Here is a 17143-nt window from a genome sequence, read left to right as displayed (position 1 = left end):
GCTTTTTATCCCAGATGAATCCATGCAGAAGTTATTTGAAGGAGGAAGAGGCAGTGTGTTCCAAAGAGTACTTTCATGGATTCCTTCCAACAGCCATCAGCTACAACTTGCAGGAGCACTGGCTATTGCAAATTTTGCCAGAAACGGTAAGAATACTCCACAGTATCTTATCTGTGTTTAACTGTGCCCTTCTATCATGCCATGTCTGTACAGGTACAAAGAAAAGGTGAACACACTGGTGAAGCCGGTAGTAAACTGTATAGCAACACCAGTAGTTTCATGTTTCACTGGCCTGAAAAATATGATGTCTATTTACAAAGCAATAATAATTAAAAAATGTTTCACATTTTTAATAGATGCATTGGGAATTTCTGCCTTCTGCAGTTCTTCTTCTATCACTGTTCTAGGTTTGTCGTGAGCACCACAAATCCCATTGACTCAGTGGGGGTCAAATGCTCCAACAATAAAATGTAGAAAGGAGCAGGGAACTGACACTTCTGTTCTTAAAAAGCACTCATAAAAATCTTTCATTCACAAGTGACTTGTCTCATTTTGCGCAGACGGAAACTGCATCCATATGGTGGATAACGGCATAGTTCAAAAGCTGATGGATCTGCTAGACAGACATGTGGAGGATGGAAATGTAACTGTGCAACACGCAGCTCTGAGCGCGCTCAGAAACCTGGCTATTCCTGGTAAGCCTCCCTTTGTACTGCTACCTACCCAAGAGGAAATTCTGCTGTCTTGCTTTTATAGCTTTTGCACAGCGATAGCAACCAGCAGTTTTAAATACATCACAGATCTATCAGCCATCCTTTGACACTTTGAATCCACAGTCTCATTTCCCACCAAGGAAAGGGCAGGGAGCCAAGGCCTCCGAAGGGCAGAGCACTGCTTTTTTGTTTGTTTTTGTTTCATTTGGGTTCTCTTTCACAGCCCAAGGTCCCCACCAGACAACAGTGAGGAATATATTGAAACACTGCATCCCCCTGTAACTTCCTAAAGCTTTGACTATTCAGAAGGTAGAGCTGGAGGTGAGCTGTTAGAATAGCCGGCCTGTTCTGATTAGTTACTGTTTGGAGGCAATGAACTGAATGCTAATTCTGTCATTTTTAACAACTTCATTTGTGATTTTTGATTATACAAACATAAAAGGCAGAGCATGAGCAGATAAAACCCAAACAAAACCTTAAGACTGGTATATGCTTTCTAATACAAAGCCACAAAAAGTCTTTCATCCATTTAACCTTATTTTACTATTTTCAGTTTTGACAAACAGTAACTTTCTAAAAATGATTGTGCGTACATATTAAACCCATGCAGCTTTTGTGCTACACCATTTGCTTACCTTGCTTAGGTAATTCTGTTAACTTGCATCAGTTGGAAAGCTTCCCTGTAGCCTGTGCTCAGGAATGTCAGCCAGAGACCTACACAGGACTTAATGAATGTCATTACAGAAAAATGAGTAAGTGGCCCCAGCGATGAACAGCTCATTAAACGCTACTCTGAATATGAAATAAACATTTTTTTCTAACCATGATATTGGATCAAGTTTGCAGCTCGCATAGATTTCAGAGAGCTCCATGGAAGCAGAGAACTTAGACTAGTGAAAGGGATGAAGGAGAGCTCGGGAGGCCACAGTGTTGTTTGTATCGAGTAAAACAAGTGGGAAGAGGTCATGCTGCTAATTGGATGCTTTAGTTCCTTTCCCGATATGAAAGAGAAATGTATTGTTGGGAATCAGAGAAGTTTCTCCATATTTTGGGGTGTAGGTAAGTACCGGCCTGGGCTTCTGCTTGGTTCATTTTTTGGAGGAGTCCTTTCCTAAGCTGTGGTGGGGAAATGTGGTCTCCACGTTCTCGGGTGAACACTGGAGGTTACGAGTGCATGCTGGGATAAGGCACTTCATTTCACACGTGTGTCTCAGCAACCACGACATTTTCGTACAACACAGCATTGTCAGCACACACTCATGTTCCTGAAGTCTGTGTTCACAAGCTATTTTTCAAACTGTCTGAAAAACTGCACCAAGACTGTCTTGGGAATAAACTGCATCTTCCAATAATGTTCTCGAGATCATTCCTGTTCTTTATTCATGCAGTTGTAAATAAGGCTAAGATGCTATCAGCTGGTGTTGCAGAAGCAGTATTGAAATTTCTCAGATCGGAGATGCCCCCTGTTCAGTTCAAGCTGCTGGGAACATTACGAATGTTAATAGATGCGCAAGGTAAAAATAAACTGTTCGCTATGTTAAGTGATTCGCTTTGGTTCAGTCTGTGATATACTGCTAAAACTCTTACATGAGAGAAGCAGAGGGGTTTTGTTTGTTTTTTCTTTTCAATTTTAATCCTCAAGTTTTGTAATAAATACATCAACAAAGGGAGAGAAAAATGTGGGTTGATGTTGTTTTTTTTCCCCCCAGAACTCCCAAACTGACTACCAGGGACCCTCAGAATAGGTGTCAAATGCTTATTTACTTTCATATTTCAGACCACTCCTACACTGTCACAATGTGAGAATGCACTGAGGTGTGGGAGTTGTAAAGCTACAACTCCAGTTTTGCTGTTCACTTGCTGCATTCTTTAGCTCCTTGGAACATACTAATGCACTTGCTACATGATAAATTGCAGTTTCAAAACGAGCAAACACCTTTCGGTTCTGCAGCTTATTCTGTACCTGGAATGTGTATTTTTGAAATTAACGCCAGTTAAGTTATTAATGAAATAAATTACCAAATTGTTTTCAACCTTGTGCAGCAGATTTCTGGGGGAAAAAAAGGAAATGAAAAGCAACCTCAGACTGTGGTAGTTTACCACGGCTATTAGCTATGCTATTTCTATGAAATAGAAATTCATTGAAGAAACTTACGCAACCTATCAGCTACAATATTTTACTGACGATGGTGGTCCTTGAAATCTTTTATCTAGTCCAACTGGGAATGTGGCATTACCTGTATTTTCTCTGACGTTAATCACTGCACAAACTTCAAACTGGGCTGAGTTTAACTGAGTTTTACTTGGGAACTGGGTATGAGTGTTTCTAATATTTGTCTCCATTTTGACTGGCTCTAATTGCTTCCACGCAACCTAGATTTTTCACGCAGTACAAGCTGGTGAATTTCTAAACTCCTTCTAGTAAGTAACTTTCAGCTTATTTTTCTAGCACTTGCTTAAAAAATGACAACTTCTCTGTTGTGTTGTTGGCTCCGGCAATATGTAGCAGAAGCAGCTGAGCAACTGGGAAAAAATGCAAAACTGGTGGAACGATTGGTGGAGTGGTGTGAAGCCAAGGATCACGCAGGTGTGATGGGAGAATCAAACAGACTACTTTCTGCACTTATACGACACAGCAAATCTAAAGTAAGTTAGTGGTGAAAAAGCTCAGCTTGTAAGAACAAAGAGTTACCTTTGTACTTCATGCTTACTGGTGTTTAAGTACTGTTGAGAGCTGGGTTGGTTGATTTCCTGTTTCACATCCTCTCAGCTGCCAGGACCTGCCAGTCCAAGCGAAGCACCAGGTTTTAAACACTTGCTGGAACTACATATGTAAAAAAAAAAAATACAGAAGGTCAAGGAATGCTGTTAGAGTGAATACAGCTAAGTCTCAGCCTGTTAGAATTTGATCTGTATCCAGCAGAAGCTCAGCTTGCAGTATTTTCTACTTAATGAAAACATATGAAGAGTCATTGCATTCAATTATGATGATGTTGCTATATAGATACATATGAAATTACTGAGATCCAGGAATAGACTGTCCCTCTGCTCTTTTCACGTGGTATGTCAGAGCTTTAAGATTTTAATGGACCATTAGAAATGATCGTCTTCTCTGAATTCTATCAGAAGCTTGCCTGTACGTGGTACGAGGTATGACATGAAAAAAAACTGTGACGAATAAGTTGTGTCCCACCCATTACCTATGTATCAACTTTTACATAAACAGTCTAAGTTGTAACATCCAAGCCTTCAGTCCTTGCTCAGGGGGAAAATAAGGTGAAATGGGGCCTTAGAAGGAGCACATGCACCTTCCCTAGAACCAAGCTATTCCAGGCTCTGACTTCATTTACTGAGTTCACTGATACCAACATAGGTTGCATCGTGACTGAGCTTAACAGTAAGAAGTGTGATGGTGGGAACTCATACCAACAGCGACTTCTTCATTTGTCCATGGTGTTTGCAAAGTGAAAAACACAATCTATGCAATATCTCTACAAAAACAAATCAGTAGGAATATGGAGACCTACACCTTTACTGATTTCTAGATTTCTGTCCCCTTCTAATGCTCATTCTCCATTTTATGTCCAGTTCAATTTATGCTGTTTTCCCACTCCAAATTCTATACCTTCCCCTCACGCCACCTACAAGGTGCTGCGTGTAGATGGTGTCAAAAGCCACAGATGCAAATTATTAATACTCTACAATAAAACAGAATCTAATCCTAAAAACAGAGACATAGTTAATAGCTTGAAATAGATATTAAGACTGCACTTAACAGAACTATCACAGTTGAATTTCTATGTGGTTTAGGTACTTACAGGAGAAACTTCTTTGGTAGAAGAAAACAGCTGAGAAGGTTGTTGGGTTTTTTTAATGCATTTACTGCCCTCTAGGTTTGGATTGTAGACATAACTGGTTCCTTAGTGCGCATCAGATTTGAAATCATTTTTTATTTATTGGTACTTGGGCTAATATTGAGAAAGGCGGAGTGGTTTAGGGACTTCTATTCTAATTCACAAGTACATACTCCCTTTGTTAAGTTGCACGAGTACCCAAACCTGATGTATCTTACTTATCACTTCTTACCTGCTTGGCACTGCCATTTCGGAAGCAACTATAGTCGTTAAACGCTTGATGTCAAGACAGATAGCCAAAATTCCCCACCAAGTCAAACAGAAAGTAGCAGCTCCCAGAGTCCTCCAAGGAGTCTCAAGGCCACTTTGGATTTCCACCAGAAAAATCACAAGTGAGAAAAACTATCCGTGCAAGTAGGAAAAAATGTAGAACCACTTACATACTTCAGACATGACATGATTTAAAAACTCTTCTTTTTTCTGAATGACAAATCTTTCCATCATTATGCTGTGACTTGTGCCACAAGCATCTTCAATGTGATTGTCTACAAGTATTTCAGTTTTCAAGGTTGTGATCATATCGTGTCTTTTTCCTTGCGCAAAGAATATTGCCATGCAGTCAGTGCAAGCAGTGGAACATAAATTATTCTAAACACACGTATCAGTTAATGAGTCGGGCTTGTGGTTGGAATCGGAAAGAGACGTGTGCTTTAAATGGAAATTCAACAGGCTTATAAATTTAAATTGGATTCCCATTTCAAGAAACAACTACTGCTTCAAATCTTTGCGGATTTGAACAAATAAAAAATAAATGTAAAAGGCGAACCACATTTCCAGGGACAGCTGCCCCTTGGCCTGCAAAGTTACCTGACCTCCAGGAAAACAATTTCCAAATATGCTTTGTGCACATAACAGTGAAAATTTGCTTTAGGTGCAGACTAGCTTTCTAATGATAGCATGCAGGTAATCAAAATGCATGCACCAGAGATTTTTATTCATCCTTCATTACATGTGTAACGCACATCACATTTTGAACTTGGAAAGAGAATCCTGCTTATATATATTTAAACTGCTTTAAGTCCCTTAACCCAGCCAGCATTTTTATTTCCTAGATCTTAGTCAATGGTCCATTTTAATTGCTGGCTTTAGAACAAAAATCAACTCATCAGTATCTCAGAATTGTCCTTTTCTAACCTGCCTCATATTCATTTATTCTTTATTCATTTTTCTGCCTAATTCTGAAAACCTTTTTATTCTAGTATACAATTTCTATTAAGTAGTGGATGTAATATTTGTGATCTCATCTCTCTGCACATCTGGAAGAAACTGAAAATCCATGGAGAGATGAAGCATGGGGAGGGATCTGGATGCCAACATTATTAAACTGTATTCTTGTATTTCCTTATCTCAATTATACAGTTTTCTGGGGTGGGTTTGAAAAGCTGCTTTCAATGAGACAATGTAAAGGGAAAAACTAATAAAATAAATTAATGGTCTTTGAACACCAGCTAAGTTCAAACACAGCAAAGGTTAGGCAACTGAAGTTATAGATGGTAACGTGAAGAAGAGCAATATGTGTCTTAAATGTGGTTAACTGGCTTGGTTGAGTAAGTTCTAGATAATAATTTCAGAGTTAATGGCAGATTATTTGTAGGCTTACCCGCGTATACATTTACATGTAATGTGATTAAATGTGCATATAACCAATGAGTATCCTGACCATGTTAATTTTGTTTAAATGCAATATTTAATGTTTAAAATGTTTAAACTTCAGTTTTATGTAATGCAGAATTTTTTTACATTTCTGTGCCATTTCTTTTAGGACGTAATTAGGACGATTGTACAGAGTGGTGGCATCAAGCATTTAGTAACCATGGCAACCAGTGAACATGTAATAATGCAAAACGAAGCTCTCGTTGCACTGGCACTAATAGCAGCTTTAGAGTTAGGTGAGTATCCCAGTAGTTAACACCATACTGTTCTTTTGAGCCTGTGCTCAAAAGAAATCCTACAGGGAGAGCGCTGTGAGTTTATTTTGCAATGTAAAACAGGCCGCTGCTTCCACCTCCTATTTTGTAGCATGGAAATACATGGCAATTCATGCAAAGAAATAGGCAAACAATAAGTTCATGCAGAAAGTTGATGTTTGCTGGTATCTGCTTCTCTATTCTGATAGGTGATCGCAGAATATAGAACAACCTCCAGGAGATTTCAGATAAAGCCCAACAGTTAATAAAATTGTAATTTAGAGTAGAGACTGTGACCGAGGCCTGTTTACACTGAAACAGTAAGTCCCCTCTTGAGAGGACTTATCAGAATAAAGCTTTCACTTACCTAATCAGCGGGAGCTACAGAATACATACAGAGGTGGATGAGGCCCCAAAATATGTCTAGAGTTTCCATATGAAGACAGAGATGATTACATGCCTCAGCTTCATAGAATGGCTTAGGTTGGAAGATAACTTAAAGATAACCAGTTCCACTCCCTCCCACCATGGTCAGGGCTTCCACTCACTAGATCAGACTGCCCAGGATCCCATCCAACTTTGCCTTGAACATCTCCAGGGATGTGGAATCCATAACTTCTCTGAGCAGCCTGTTCCAGTACCTCACTGCACTCTGAGTAAAGAGTTGCCTCCTGACAAGTAACCTATATCTCCTCTAAGTGGGGACTTAATTTGTACTGTTTGTTTGTTTATGAATTAGTATACTGAACTAAACAAGTACTACATACTTTTATTCTTGATTTCATCTCTTGTCATTGTGTATCTGCAGAATGCTACATTCAGCTTCCAAATTACTGCCTATTATTTCTTTTTTACTGAAAGGAAATGATATTCACATGAATTTTCTGACCCTTCAGACATCTAAAGGGTTAAAGCCTGAATTCAGTATTCAATATATATATTTCCTAGAAAACCACAAGGGAAAAAAATAATCATATTCTGATCTTGCAAAGCCTTTCACAGTGTTAATAATAGACCTCAAGTTTTCTTACCGTGGAGTCAAGATTTCCAGTCATTATTAAACTCAGGCAAATTTTCTAAAAGGGAATGCAGGCAGTCAAAGTCTTCTATGCTTAAATGTTGCAAGTGCTGGCCTAAGTAGCTAGAAAGCCAGGCAGATTTTCCATTAGCTCACTGTACATTTAAGATTGGATTTTATCACTGAACATAGTGATTGTCTTCTAAAGCAGTTTGGTTATTTCACACTGTTATAGCGAGAGCTGTGATTCCTATTACCAAACCATCTAACATGTTCTACTGCAGCACCAGTTTCATTACCACTGAGAGATCCATGCTTCCATAAAAGGCTGAAACGCAAAAGTATCCAATGAAGCACCAATTCCAGTTTCACAAGTTTTCACTTGTATTTCAGTCACTGCTGAAAAGGATCTTGAAAATGCTCAGCTTGTTCAGATTCTACACAGACTGCTATCAGATGACAGGAGTGCTCCAGAAATAAAATACAACTCCATGGTGCTGGTCTGTGCCCTTATAGGATCTGGTGAGTACTTGAGAGGGACTGCTTTCCTAAAACAATTTTATAATTAATCTTTTTGTAGACTAAACGTAGGGCATGTGCAAATACACTGAGACCAGTTCTCTGTTCACTATGAGTGTGCACAGAATGGCTCAGTTTACTGTGACACTTTATAGGGTCAAGAAAAAGACACTGTTCATTCTGGTTTGGATATTAACTACAGAAATCAGATTCTGGCTTCTGCAGGAAGCCCCTGGAAATTTAACAGGAAAAAAAATGAAAGACATTTTAAACTGTACAGTATTGGGCTCTCTGTGCAAGCATGTGGATAACAAGTTAATTTTCACCTTTAGCTGTAAGTTCCCTGTAACTGATGTATGACGGCTGGTTTGCTGTTTTTCTTCAACTTACACAAGTAAAATTAGGTGGAAGAGAAGTTTGCAAGGTACCTCTTGACTTTAAATTCTTACAAGAATTGCAGGAAGTTAAAAAAGATAAGGAATACTTGCAGAGGCACATACAAATGAGAACTTAATACAACATATTGATGTAGCCCTGCCCTAGGAGGAATCCTCACTCACCTTGCTAGGAAGGGTTCTTCCCTTGGTAGCCCAAGCATGCTCCAGGCACAACGGTCTGTGGTGATGAACAGGAGGTGTTCCAACACGTGCCGCTGCCAGAAGTGCTGATGCAGGGAATGGAGCAAATTTGATCTTCAGCTAAGGATTCAAGAAGTGGCTACATTTCTTTCACTCACTGTGATGTTCTTATGTGCACCGACAACAAAAACAATCACCCTCAGAAATTTTGCTGACCATTGCATTTTCACTTCTCCAAGTCATGTCACCTGCAAGATTGACTGACAGTGTTATTTAAAGTCGAATAACTGTCTCACTATTCCACTAGAATAAGGGTGCAGTCTTCCCTTGTTTTTTCAGGGTTATCCAAGTGGCAGAGATCAGTCTGCCACCACACTGTAAGCTTTGCCTAGACATGAGGCATCTTGGCATTCTCCCAGGGAGCAGACAGCACAGTATTGCAATGCACAGCTGTGAAGAAGTCAGAGCTGTTCCAATGTTCAGCCCTGCTTCCTCATGAATAGACCCATGTAAAAATAGCCAGTATGTAAAAGCAACAACTGAGCAACTCTGGTGGGTCGGTTTACCCACCGACTTTAATCAGAGGAGAGAAGTGAAATCACAAAGAGCAAAGCCCACTCTTGCACATGGAAATACGAAACATATCTCTTCCAGCTCTGTTACCTCTAACATATTCACTAGTCTCCATACTTTCATTTACAAGTCCCCATGTTTTAATGCAAACAGACCTGTGTAGCCATAGTTATGTAAAAGCTAGAAAGTCGCTGTACTGTTTCAATTATTGGTAAGTTTAATTCTCCAGTGTCCGCTCTTGTTACTGTCCTTAGTTACAGGACAGTACTTGATACTGCCAACAGCTGTGTTAGCAATAAATACACATGCATAAATAGATGGTTTTTGCCACCTGAAGTTGGTGTTGCAACTGAGTGAAGGTGAGAAGAAGGAATAAGGAGGGCGAGGTACAATGGAAGTGTGTAACCTAAGCAATAAGCAAAAGAGCATTCTTAGCTAGCACAGGGACTTGTGTGCAGTGCTCACAGAAATGCGCAGAGCACAACTGATCAGCCAACGGTAAATCACAGCAAGCTCCTCAAAGGCAGTTCAGTAACACTGCTTACGCTTGATGATATCTTAGAAAGGCGAATGAAAGTGCCTACGCAGCCTAAGCACCCAACAGCTTCACTGATGCTGCTCAGTATATACTGGTTTCCAGGTGCACAGCATCATGAGAGCTCCCAACACACAAAGACAGAGATAACTACAAGAAAAAAAGAAAACCTAGTGAAAACTTGTGAACAAGGAAGTAGGAAGGGAAAGAAATGCCCAAGTGTGCTGTAAGGAAAAGCCGTAAATATGCATAGCATATATAGCATAGCTAATCTGAAACAGCTGGTTGGGATTCCTCCTGGGAAGCTCAGGGATTAAGCCCCCAGCAGCACCTGGGAAGCAAAAAAATACATGTAGGTGTTTGTTGCTGAGTGAGTTCACTAGAATGGACTAAACAGGACATGAAACAAGACCAGCTGCTTTGGCTCTTAACTGTGGGAAGTTTAGAGCATAGGGCTTTGAGTAAGCTCCCTTCTTTAATAAAAGTAAATAAATTACATCAGTTTTGTGGATTGTTCCCAACCTTTCCTTTTTGACATCAAGTAGAATGCTATCCAGGATAAGAACCACGAAACGGCCTCAAAGTTTCAAGTCAAACATAAATGCTGTATATATACACATAACATTACCTGGTGGGCTGTACTTGTGACAAGTACAGAGCTGAACTGAAAAATGGCCACCTACCAGTGATGAGGTGCTGACATATCCTCTTCACACTCTCACATAACCAGCCAGAACTGATTTGATACAATCGAGCTATGCAGTGAACCCTTTAGGCAAACTTGTTCACTCCATCAAAATAGTTTAAAGAATCAAACAAAAACATTCAATTAAAAAACTTCTTAAGCATCTTTTTTGGAAGGTATTCCAGGTAGATTTTTGTAACTGCTATGCAGAAATTTCATTCTTCATCTCTACCTGAAATCTGGGGGTCTGGACAAGCCCATAGCCCCACAGATTTCCTCTATTCTTAAAGGCAATTCAAAACAGTAAATAAAAAGATTACATTTCTGGGCTTATATAAATACAATGGGTGCGGGGTAGTGCTGACACTTTCCTAAGTGCTTCACACCATGCTTTGCTGTTCTTTTGCCTATCTCATACAAAGAACTGTTTCTCCTACCGTTTCTTTTCCAGAATCTCTCCAAAAGGAAGTGCAGAACATGGCGTTCCTAGAAGTCGTATCAAAACTCCGCAGCCATGAGAACAAAACTGTTGCCCAGCAGGCCTCGCTAACAGAGCAGAGACTTGCTGTAGAAAGCTGAGGAAGGTCTTGTTTTCACTGCATCCATCACAGATTCCACCTTCATCCTTTGTCCTGCTGTCGCTCCTGCTATGTTTTCCACTGTATCACTTGTGCATGCGTGTAATGTCCCCACACAAATTGATGAACTGCTGTAGGTACCCATCCAAAAAGGTTTCTAAAAATTCATAGGTGGTGTTAACATGAACCTGTCTCCGCCCGTAACTGTTCTACTTGTATTCTTGTTGCTTGGGCCACATAGTAGAATGTGCATGTTGTAGTCCTATGATGATGTAAAAGTGGTACTACACAATGACTCTTTCCTCACACCCCCCTAACTGCATAACAGTGTACTACTAAATTAGGGACAGTACAAGATGCAGCAAGTCCAGGCTAGTGCACTGACTGTAGGATTAAGAAGTAAATCTAGCTCCATTTTTGGTGCTCTGAAGAGGCAGGTTTGAATGCAATGTACTGCTGCTCATTCACTGGTCTTGCCTATTAATGTCAAACTCGTGGTACCTAGAGGTAAACAAATAAAAATTTCAGTGCTTTCACTTATCCTGTGGTTTGTCCTTTTTCATACTCACTCACACACACAAGCTGTGACCGTACCAGCATGTACTGCTGAAGAGCCCTTCTTGTTCCTGACTCTGTCCCCAGCACAATCGCTGACTGCCTTTCAGCTGCAAGAATACAAAGGAAACAATTCCAGCCTCTTTCGCTGTATATGCTCATGCAGAGGCACTGTAGTGGTTTAACAATTGTGGGTTTCAGTGGGAGTATACTATGCAATCCATATTCCATAAAGCCATATGGGCACAAGTGCTGTTGGGCTTGCTTGGGTTGGGTGGGTTTTTGTTACTATGTTTTGGGTTTTTTTAGATGGATTGATTTTAAAAGGCATATCTCGCAGCAGCTTATCAAGACAGGTTGGACTCAATCTATGGAAGTCCTTTCCAACCCCTACGATTCTGTGATTCTGTGAAGAGAACCCCACCAAGTGAGAAATTCATGCAACTCCTCACCTAAGTAAAGAAGAATTCAGTGCTCAGTTCTTTCAAAGTCTCAGGCTCCTTGCTTATCAACACAAGTCAAACCTAGAGCCCAAGCACACATGTGACTCCACACCATGTGGTTGCAAAACACAGCTTTTGACCATCTCAAATTCACTGCTAGGCTCTGTGAAATCATTGGGCATCCCACAACTGTGATGGGAAGCTGCCGCTTATGCCAGAAAATGAGTTGTGCACAGAGGCTGCGTATGAAAAGAGAATGGACACATTCTTCAGTTTAGTTCAGATTTGAGACTATACCAAAATCCAACATGCTACAGGAATATTCACACAAAAGATCAAATTTCAATCCAGTACCAGAAATTAACTGGCAACAATCAGTAAAATGCAAAGAAAAAGCCTCAAGCACCAACTGTACAAGAGCCTCTTATTAAAACAAACAAATTAAGAATACATGTAGTATAGCTAGCAATAAAGCCACCTCCAGAACATATTGCCATGGACACAGATTACAGCCCTATGACATGAGGCTGTGAATAATGCAGAACTTCTACAGTGGTAAATGTAGCCTGCATGTTTACAATCACACTTCATAGCAGGCTTATATGAGCCCAAGTTTTCTCAGGCATGGAATGAATTTCCATTAATTCCAATAGATTCCAAAATACATTAGAAAGACCATTTATCAATGACTTACCCAGTTCTAGATTCTTTATTCCTTTATACACTGGTATAAACCACAAGTGCTCACATAAGCAGTGCATAACAAAGGAGTGGCAAATTCCATTCATCTACTTGTCTATCTGGACTTCAAGTTAAATATCAGACATTTCCTATTACTGAGTTTTTATTAGAGATACTACCGGCACAGCAAGCGTAAAGGCCAACAGTGATACTCTTTAATTTTCAGATGGTTTCCCAGGACAGAATACCAAGTGACTTACACTTCTAGATAAAGACCATGCTAAGCCTGCACAAGTGTGAAGATGGCTTTGTGTTGTGCCAGAAGAAGGCAACTGAAGAAACTATCTGTCCACAAAAATGCTGCACTGATCTGAGGCAGCCAACAGGACATTTCTATGTAGTTGGCAAATCATTTATTCTCTCAATCTCTCTTCATTAGAGAAACAAGATCTAAGAACAGTTCAAAACACAGCACAGAATAAGGCCAGGTTTATGCTGCACTTTGGTGCTCACATCTCTTAGCCCACAACAGGACTAGAAAGGAGCATGTGCACTGGGGCAGCACATAACCTGTCATAGCCAGAAGCTTTCACAAGACAAACGATCGTAATCACTTGGCCCAATTCATTCCAACTTTCTGATTCAACCAGATCAATGAAAGATGACAAATGGCTCACCAGCCCCTCAGAAATTGTACTTCTTGGTGAAACTCATGAGAAATGCCTCTCACAGAGCCCCATCTGCCAGAACAGACCTACATACTTGCACCCAATGCAAAATCTTGATCAAGCCAGGTGCTGCCAGTACTACTAAGGATGGAGGCAAGATTTCTTCACTGCGGAAATAGTGGTGATAACTACTGAGGGGGGAATTGAATCAGGGCACTGACCTCCCAGGAACATTTGGAAAGTCTTTCCAAGAGGTTTGGTCAATCTGTTTTCCAAAGTGCCTCAAACCAACTATAGTTATTATTTACCACAAAACAATGCAGGTTGATGAAACACCGTATTTTAGAGATATTGAACTGGATTCGCTTTCCTTACAGCTTTTGAAATACTAAGTTCTTTCCTCTTATTTGTAAACAAGCCCAAGACATCATTACACATTGTTATCCATTACCTGAACAATTCAATAAGCCAGCTCTCACTACTTCTATTTGGAGATATTACACTTAAAAAACTTAAATTTCCACTTCCCTCGACAAACAGGTAATGCATGACAAAATGCTATACCCCTTCATGCTGCTCCCTGCAGAGATCTCAACACTTCATGGTCACTAAAATGTGGACTGTGGTGGGAGCTCCAACAGCTGTACTAGCCTGCAGCCACAGCAGCATGAGGAACACCAGTGACCTGTCAGAAATAAACAGAGCACATTTGTTAGCTAGACTTCAGTAACAGCTGACGCTAGATGTGAGTTTTCTTCTTTTGAGGATGTGTTGTTGAGGTATTAGCTTGTTACTTATTTAAGAGCAGCCATTGGCAGCACACAACATGCCTTGTGACTATCTCAGAATGTAAATTCTATGTGCACGTGAGATCCAGGGATTTATTTCCCCCCTGCCAGTTTAGGGGAGAGAAGAGGGGACTTTTCCCCAGAGGAGTTTTGCCTGAAATTTGTATCTTCAACGTTAAGTGCTACACCAAGAGTACACATTCACAACACCGTATTTCACGCAATTTTATTTATAAAATTGTAATTATCTAACAAATTGCATATAAAATGATTTACTTCAAGTAAATACAGAGTACTGCACAACTATTAAAACTATCGTGTTGTCCATCGTAAGTGTATTAAAACATACCTAAAAAAAAAAAAAATGCATCTATTAAAAAAACAAAAACCCAAGAACACAAGGTAGCATGACCAAGACCACTTTCAATAGCTTAAAATGAATTACCAGGAAGTTGTATTAACTTCCTAAGTATACTCCAGTTACATCCATTGAGATCAGCATGTGATACAATACCACAGTCTACTGCTAAAGATGACAAGTAATACATATGCACCTGATCTATGCTTTTCTCCTAGACCAAAGATAACCAGTCTGAAATCAGATAACTAAAGTTCAAGTCAAACTCTACTGGGCATGCAGGTCTGTTATAGCAATACTTTCAATCAGTAAATGCAGTTGGCTTTTACAATCAATTTTACATCTGATAAAAAAATAAAAATAAAAATTAAAAAAAAAAAAAAAAAAGGAACACAAGAGAATACATTCGTATAAAAAGGAATGATACATAAAGGGTAAATATCAACACCTTTCCTTGTGCTATTGGATGATCCAAGCACAGAGATTCAGTTGGAACTGATCTAGAACACACTTCTCAGAGGTGGACCTGAGCCACAAAACACAAATCCCATCCTCACCAGAAATCAAGGCAGCAATAGGTCCATCTCTACTGAGTACACAGCATGAACACCAACATACATACAGATGGAGCTTCTCGTCAACAACTTTGTATTGCTGAAACACAATTGACAGCTAGTAGTGTGGCATGGCACACACTTCTGCATGATGCATGCTAGCAGTCACAATGTTGCTGCATGTTAGGGGAAGAAGATTTTTCTTAAAGTGGCAAATTTTGGTACGTAGCAGATCTAACAAGGTAGATTCCTTTGCATTATACAGTTTTGCTATCAAATACAGACACCCCCAAAAGCTTCAGAGAGAAAATAAAAATGGGAGAGAGCAACTGGAACCTTCACTAGTTCTTGACACCTGTTGAGATTCAATTCCCTCCCCCCAATCATTTGCAGAACTACTGCTACAGTGCACCCAAATGGCACACGTACAGCAGGAAAGGAAATGGAATTAGGAATACACAGGAGAGTTTCTCTTGTGAGCAACATTGTTCATCAGAATCAATTTCACCAAGGGCATCTCTAATGAAGTAAAAATGCAAATTAACATTCAGGACCACAGCAATTCAAATAGCACCATGCTTAGTCCTGCTGCAAGTGATGTTTACCTCCCAAAACTGGTAGGGGGCCCTGACTCTGATACTTCAGTTTACAATCTAATACTATTCTCCTAATGCCAAGTAGCAAAGGAAAAATGAAAGGGAGGTCCTGATATTAACTGAGCTTTTTCCTCTCTGAGTACCTGCTGCAAGTGAGCCCGCAGACAGTAGGTGGCAGGCGACTAAAGAGATTCTGCCTCACCAACAAGGCGAGGTACAGCACAAATGGCCACTTGCTGCGCTCAGGTTCGGTCAGAGAAGTTGCACGGTGGATTATCTTGCTTGTCAGTATAAACACTCTAAGGGTGAAAAGCAATCATGTGCAAGAATCATTTAATCTGCATGCTGCTATTTACATTTCAAACACTATTTACACACCAGAACCACAATCAGCATCCCTCTCAAAGGGAGAGAAGGCTTTAAGGACAGAGAGCACTTGAGCAACATCTCCACTGCTTCAAACTCTAAGGGATACAATCAAAATTATGGATTTTGAAACAAAGATATCTACTCTCTACAGAAACAAACACATAGACAAACCAAACATTTGTTCATTAGGCATTAAAAGAACATACACGTAAGAAAAGGCTTGTGAATATGGAGAGAATTTAGAAAGCAGAGGAGCAAGAACTGTGGTGCCCTTTGCTAGGGTTCAGTGGAGAATTCAGAAATGGCTTTAAAATCAGGGCCATCACCAAAGCAACCAGACCTCCTCTAAGCAGAAACACTCCCATCACATAGGAAGCTCCCAGCAAACAGCTGTTTCATGCTCCATGAAGAGCCACAAGCATGACAACAAATTTCTGAGCAACCACTGCAGATCAAGGAAAGTTACACCGACCTCTGAACTCACCCACTAGCACATCAGACAAGCTAGAGACTACCAAAAAGTCGTACTGCCTACCGTATCTTATTGCTTTGGAAAATGAGCCCATGTATCTGGTAGTTGTGCTCTAGTTGTGCTCACCTGAAGTTTTTGTAAGGTTTTCTAGAAGAAAGATTGATTGATTTTGGTGGACTGACCATAATGGATTGACCTCCAATGCTTCCCACAAGCTTTCCAAATTGGATACCTAAGCTGCCAGTTGCTGGGGCATTTCTAGGACATCTAATCCAATCTGTAGACAGAAATGAGGGATTTAAATGTGGGATACAAGCAGGTAATCCTGAACATTCAGTGTTCATCCATCAAATAACTGCAAAAACCAGAAAAGTTATAGGGAGCTATGGGGCGGGGGAGGGAACTAACATCTGCAGCAAAAAATACAAGGCCTAGAAAAATATAGTGGTTTTTTAATAAGAACGGTCACTCCGGGACTCACAAGATACGTTGCACATTTGTGAGTACTCGTGCAAATACTTGAGAAAAAGACTTGCTCACCTCAGATCATTTACCTTCCTATCAGTCTGCTGGCACATCCAGCAGACTGGAGCTCAGAGAACAGCACAATGAGACAGAAGGCCAATACAGTACAACTGC

General features: G+C 40.2%; 1 protein-coding gene across 4 annotated transcripts in view; it reads left to right on the top strand.

Annotated features, from left to right (window-relative positions):
• Positions 1-11560, top strand: part of RAP1GDS1 (Rap1 GTPase-GDP dissociation stimulator 1) — an 87365-nt gene extending 75805 nt beyond the window's left edge. For all 4 annotated transcript variants that reach the window (XM_072334841.1, XM_072334837.1, XM_072334839.1 and 1 more), the window contains 7 exons: positions 15-146; positions 561-695; positions 2102-2227; positions 3220-3359; positions 6390-6516; positions 7946-8074; positions 10894-11560. In XM_072334841.1, coding sequence (XP_072190942.1) covers positions 15-146; positions 561-695; positions 2102-2227; positions 3220-3359; positions 6390-6516; positions 7946-8074; positions 10894-11021 — 917 coding nt within the window. In that variant the 3' untranslated portion in view covers positions 11022-11560. The remainder of the gene's footprint in view (positions 1-14; positions 147-560; positions 696-2101; positions 2228-3219; positions 3360-6389; positions 6517-7945; positions 8075-10893) is intronic.
• Positions 11561-17143: the final 5583 nt, after the last annotated feature.

Source organism: Excalfactoria chinensis, chromosome 4 (genome assembly GCF_039878825.1).
Source record: "Excalfactoria chinensis isolate bCotChi1 chromosome 4, bCotChi1.hap2, whole genome shotgun sequence".
Lineage (NCBI taxonomy): Eukaryota > Metazoa > Chordata > Aves > Galliformes > Phasianidae > Excalfactoria > Excalfactoria chinensis.
The sequence above is the reverse complement of the archived record's forward strand: the minus strand, read 5'-3'. Positions and strand labels throughout refer to the sequence as shown.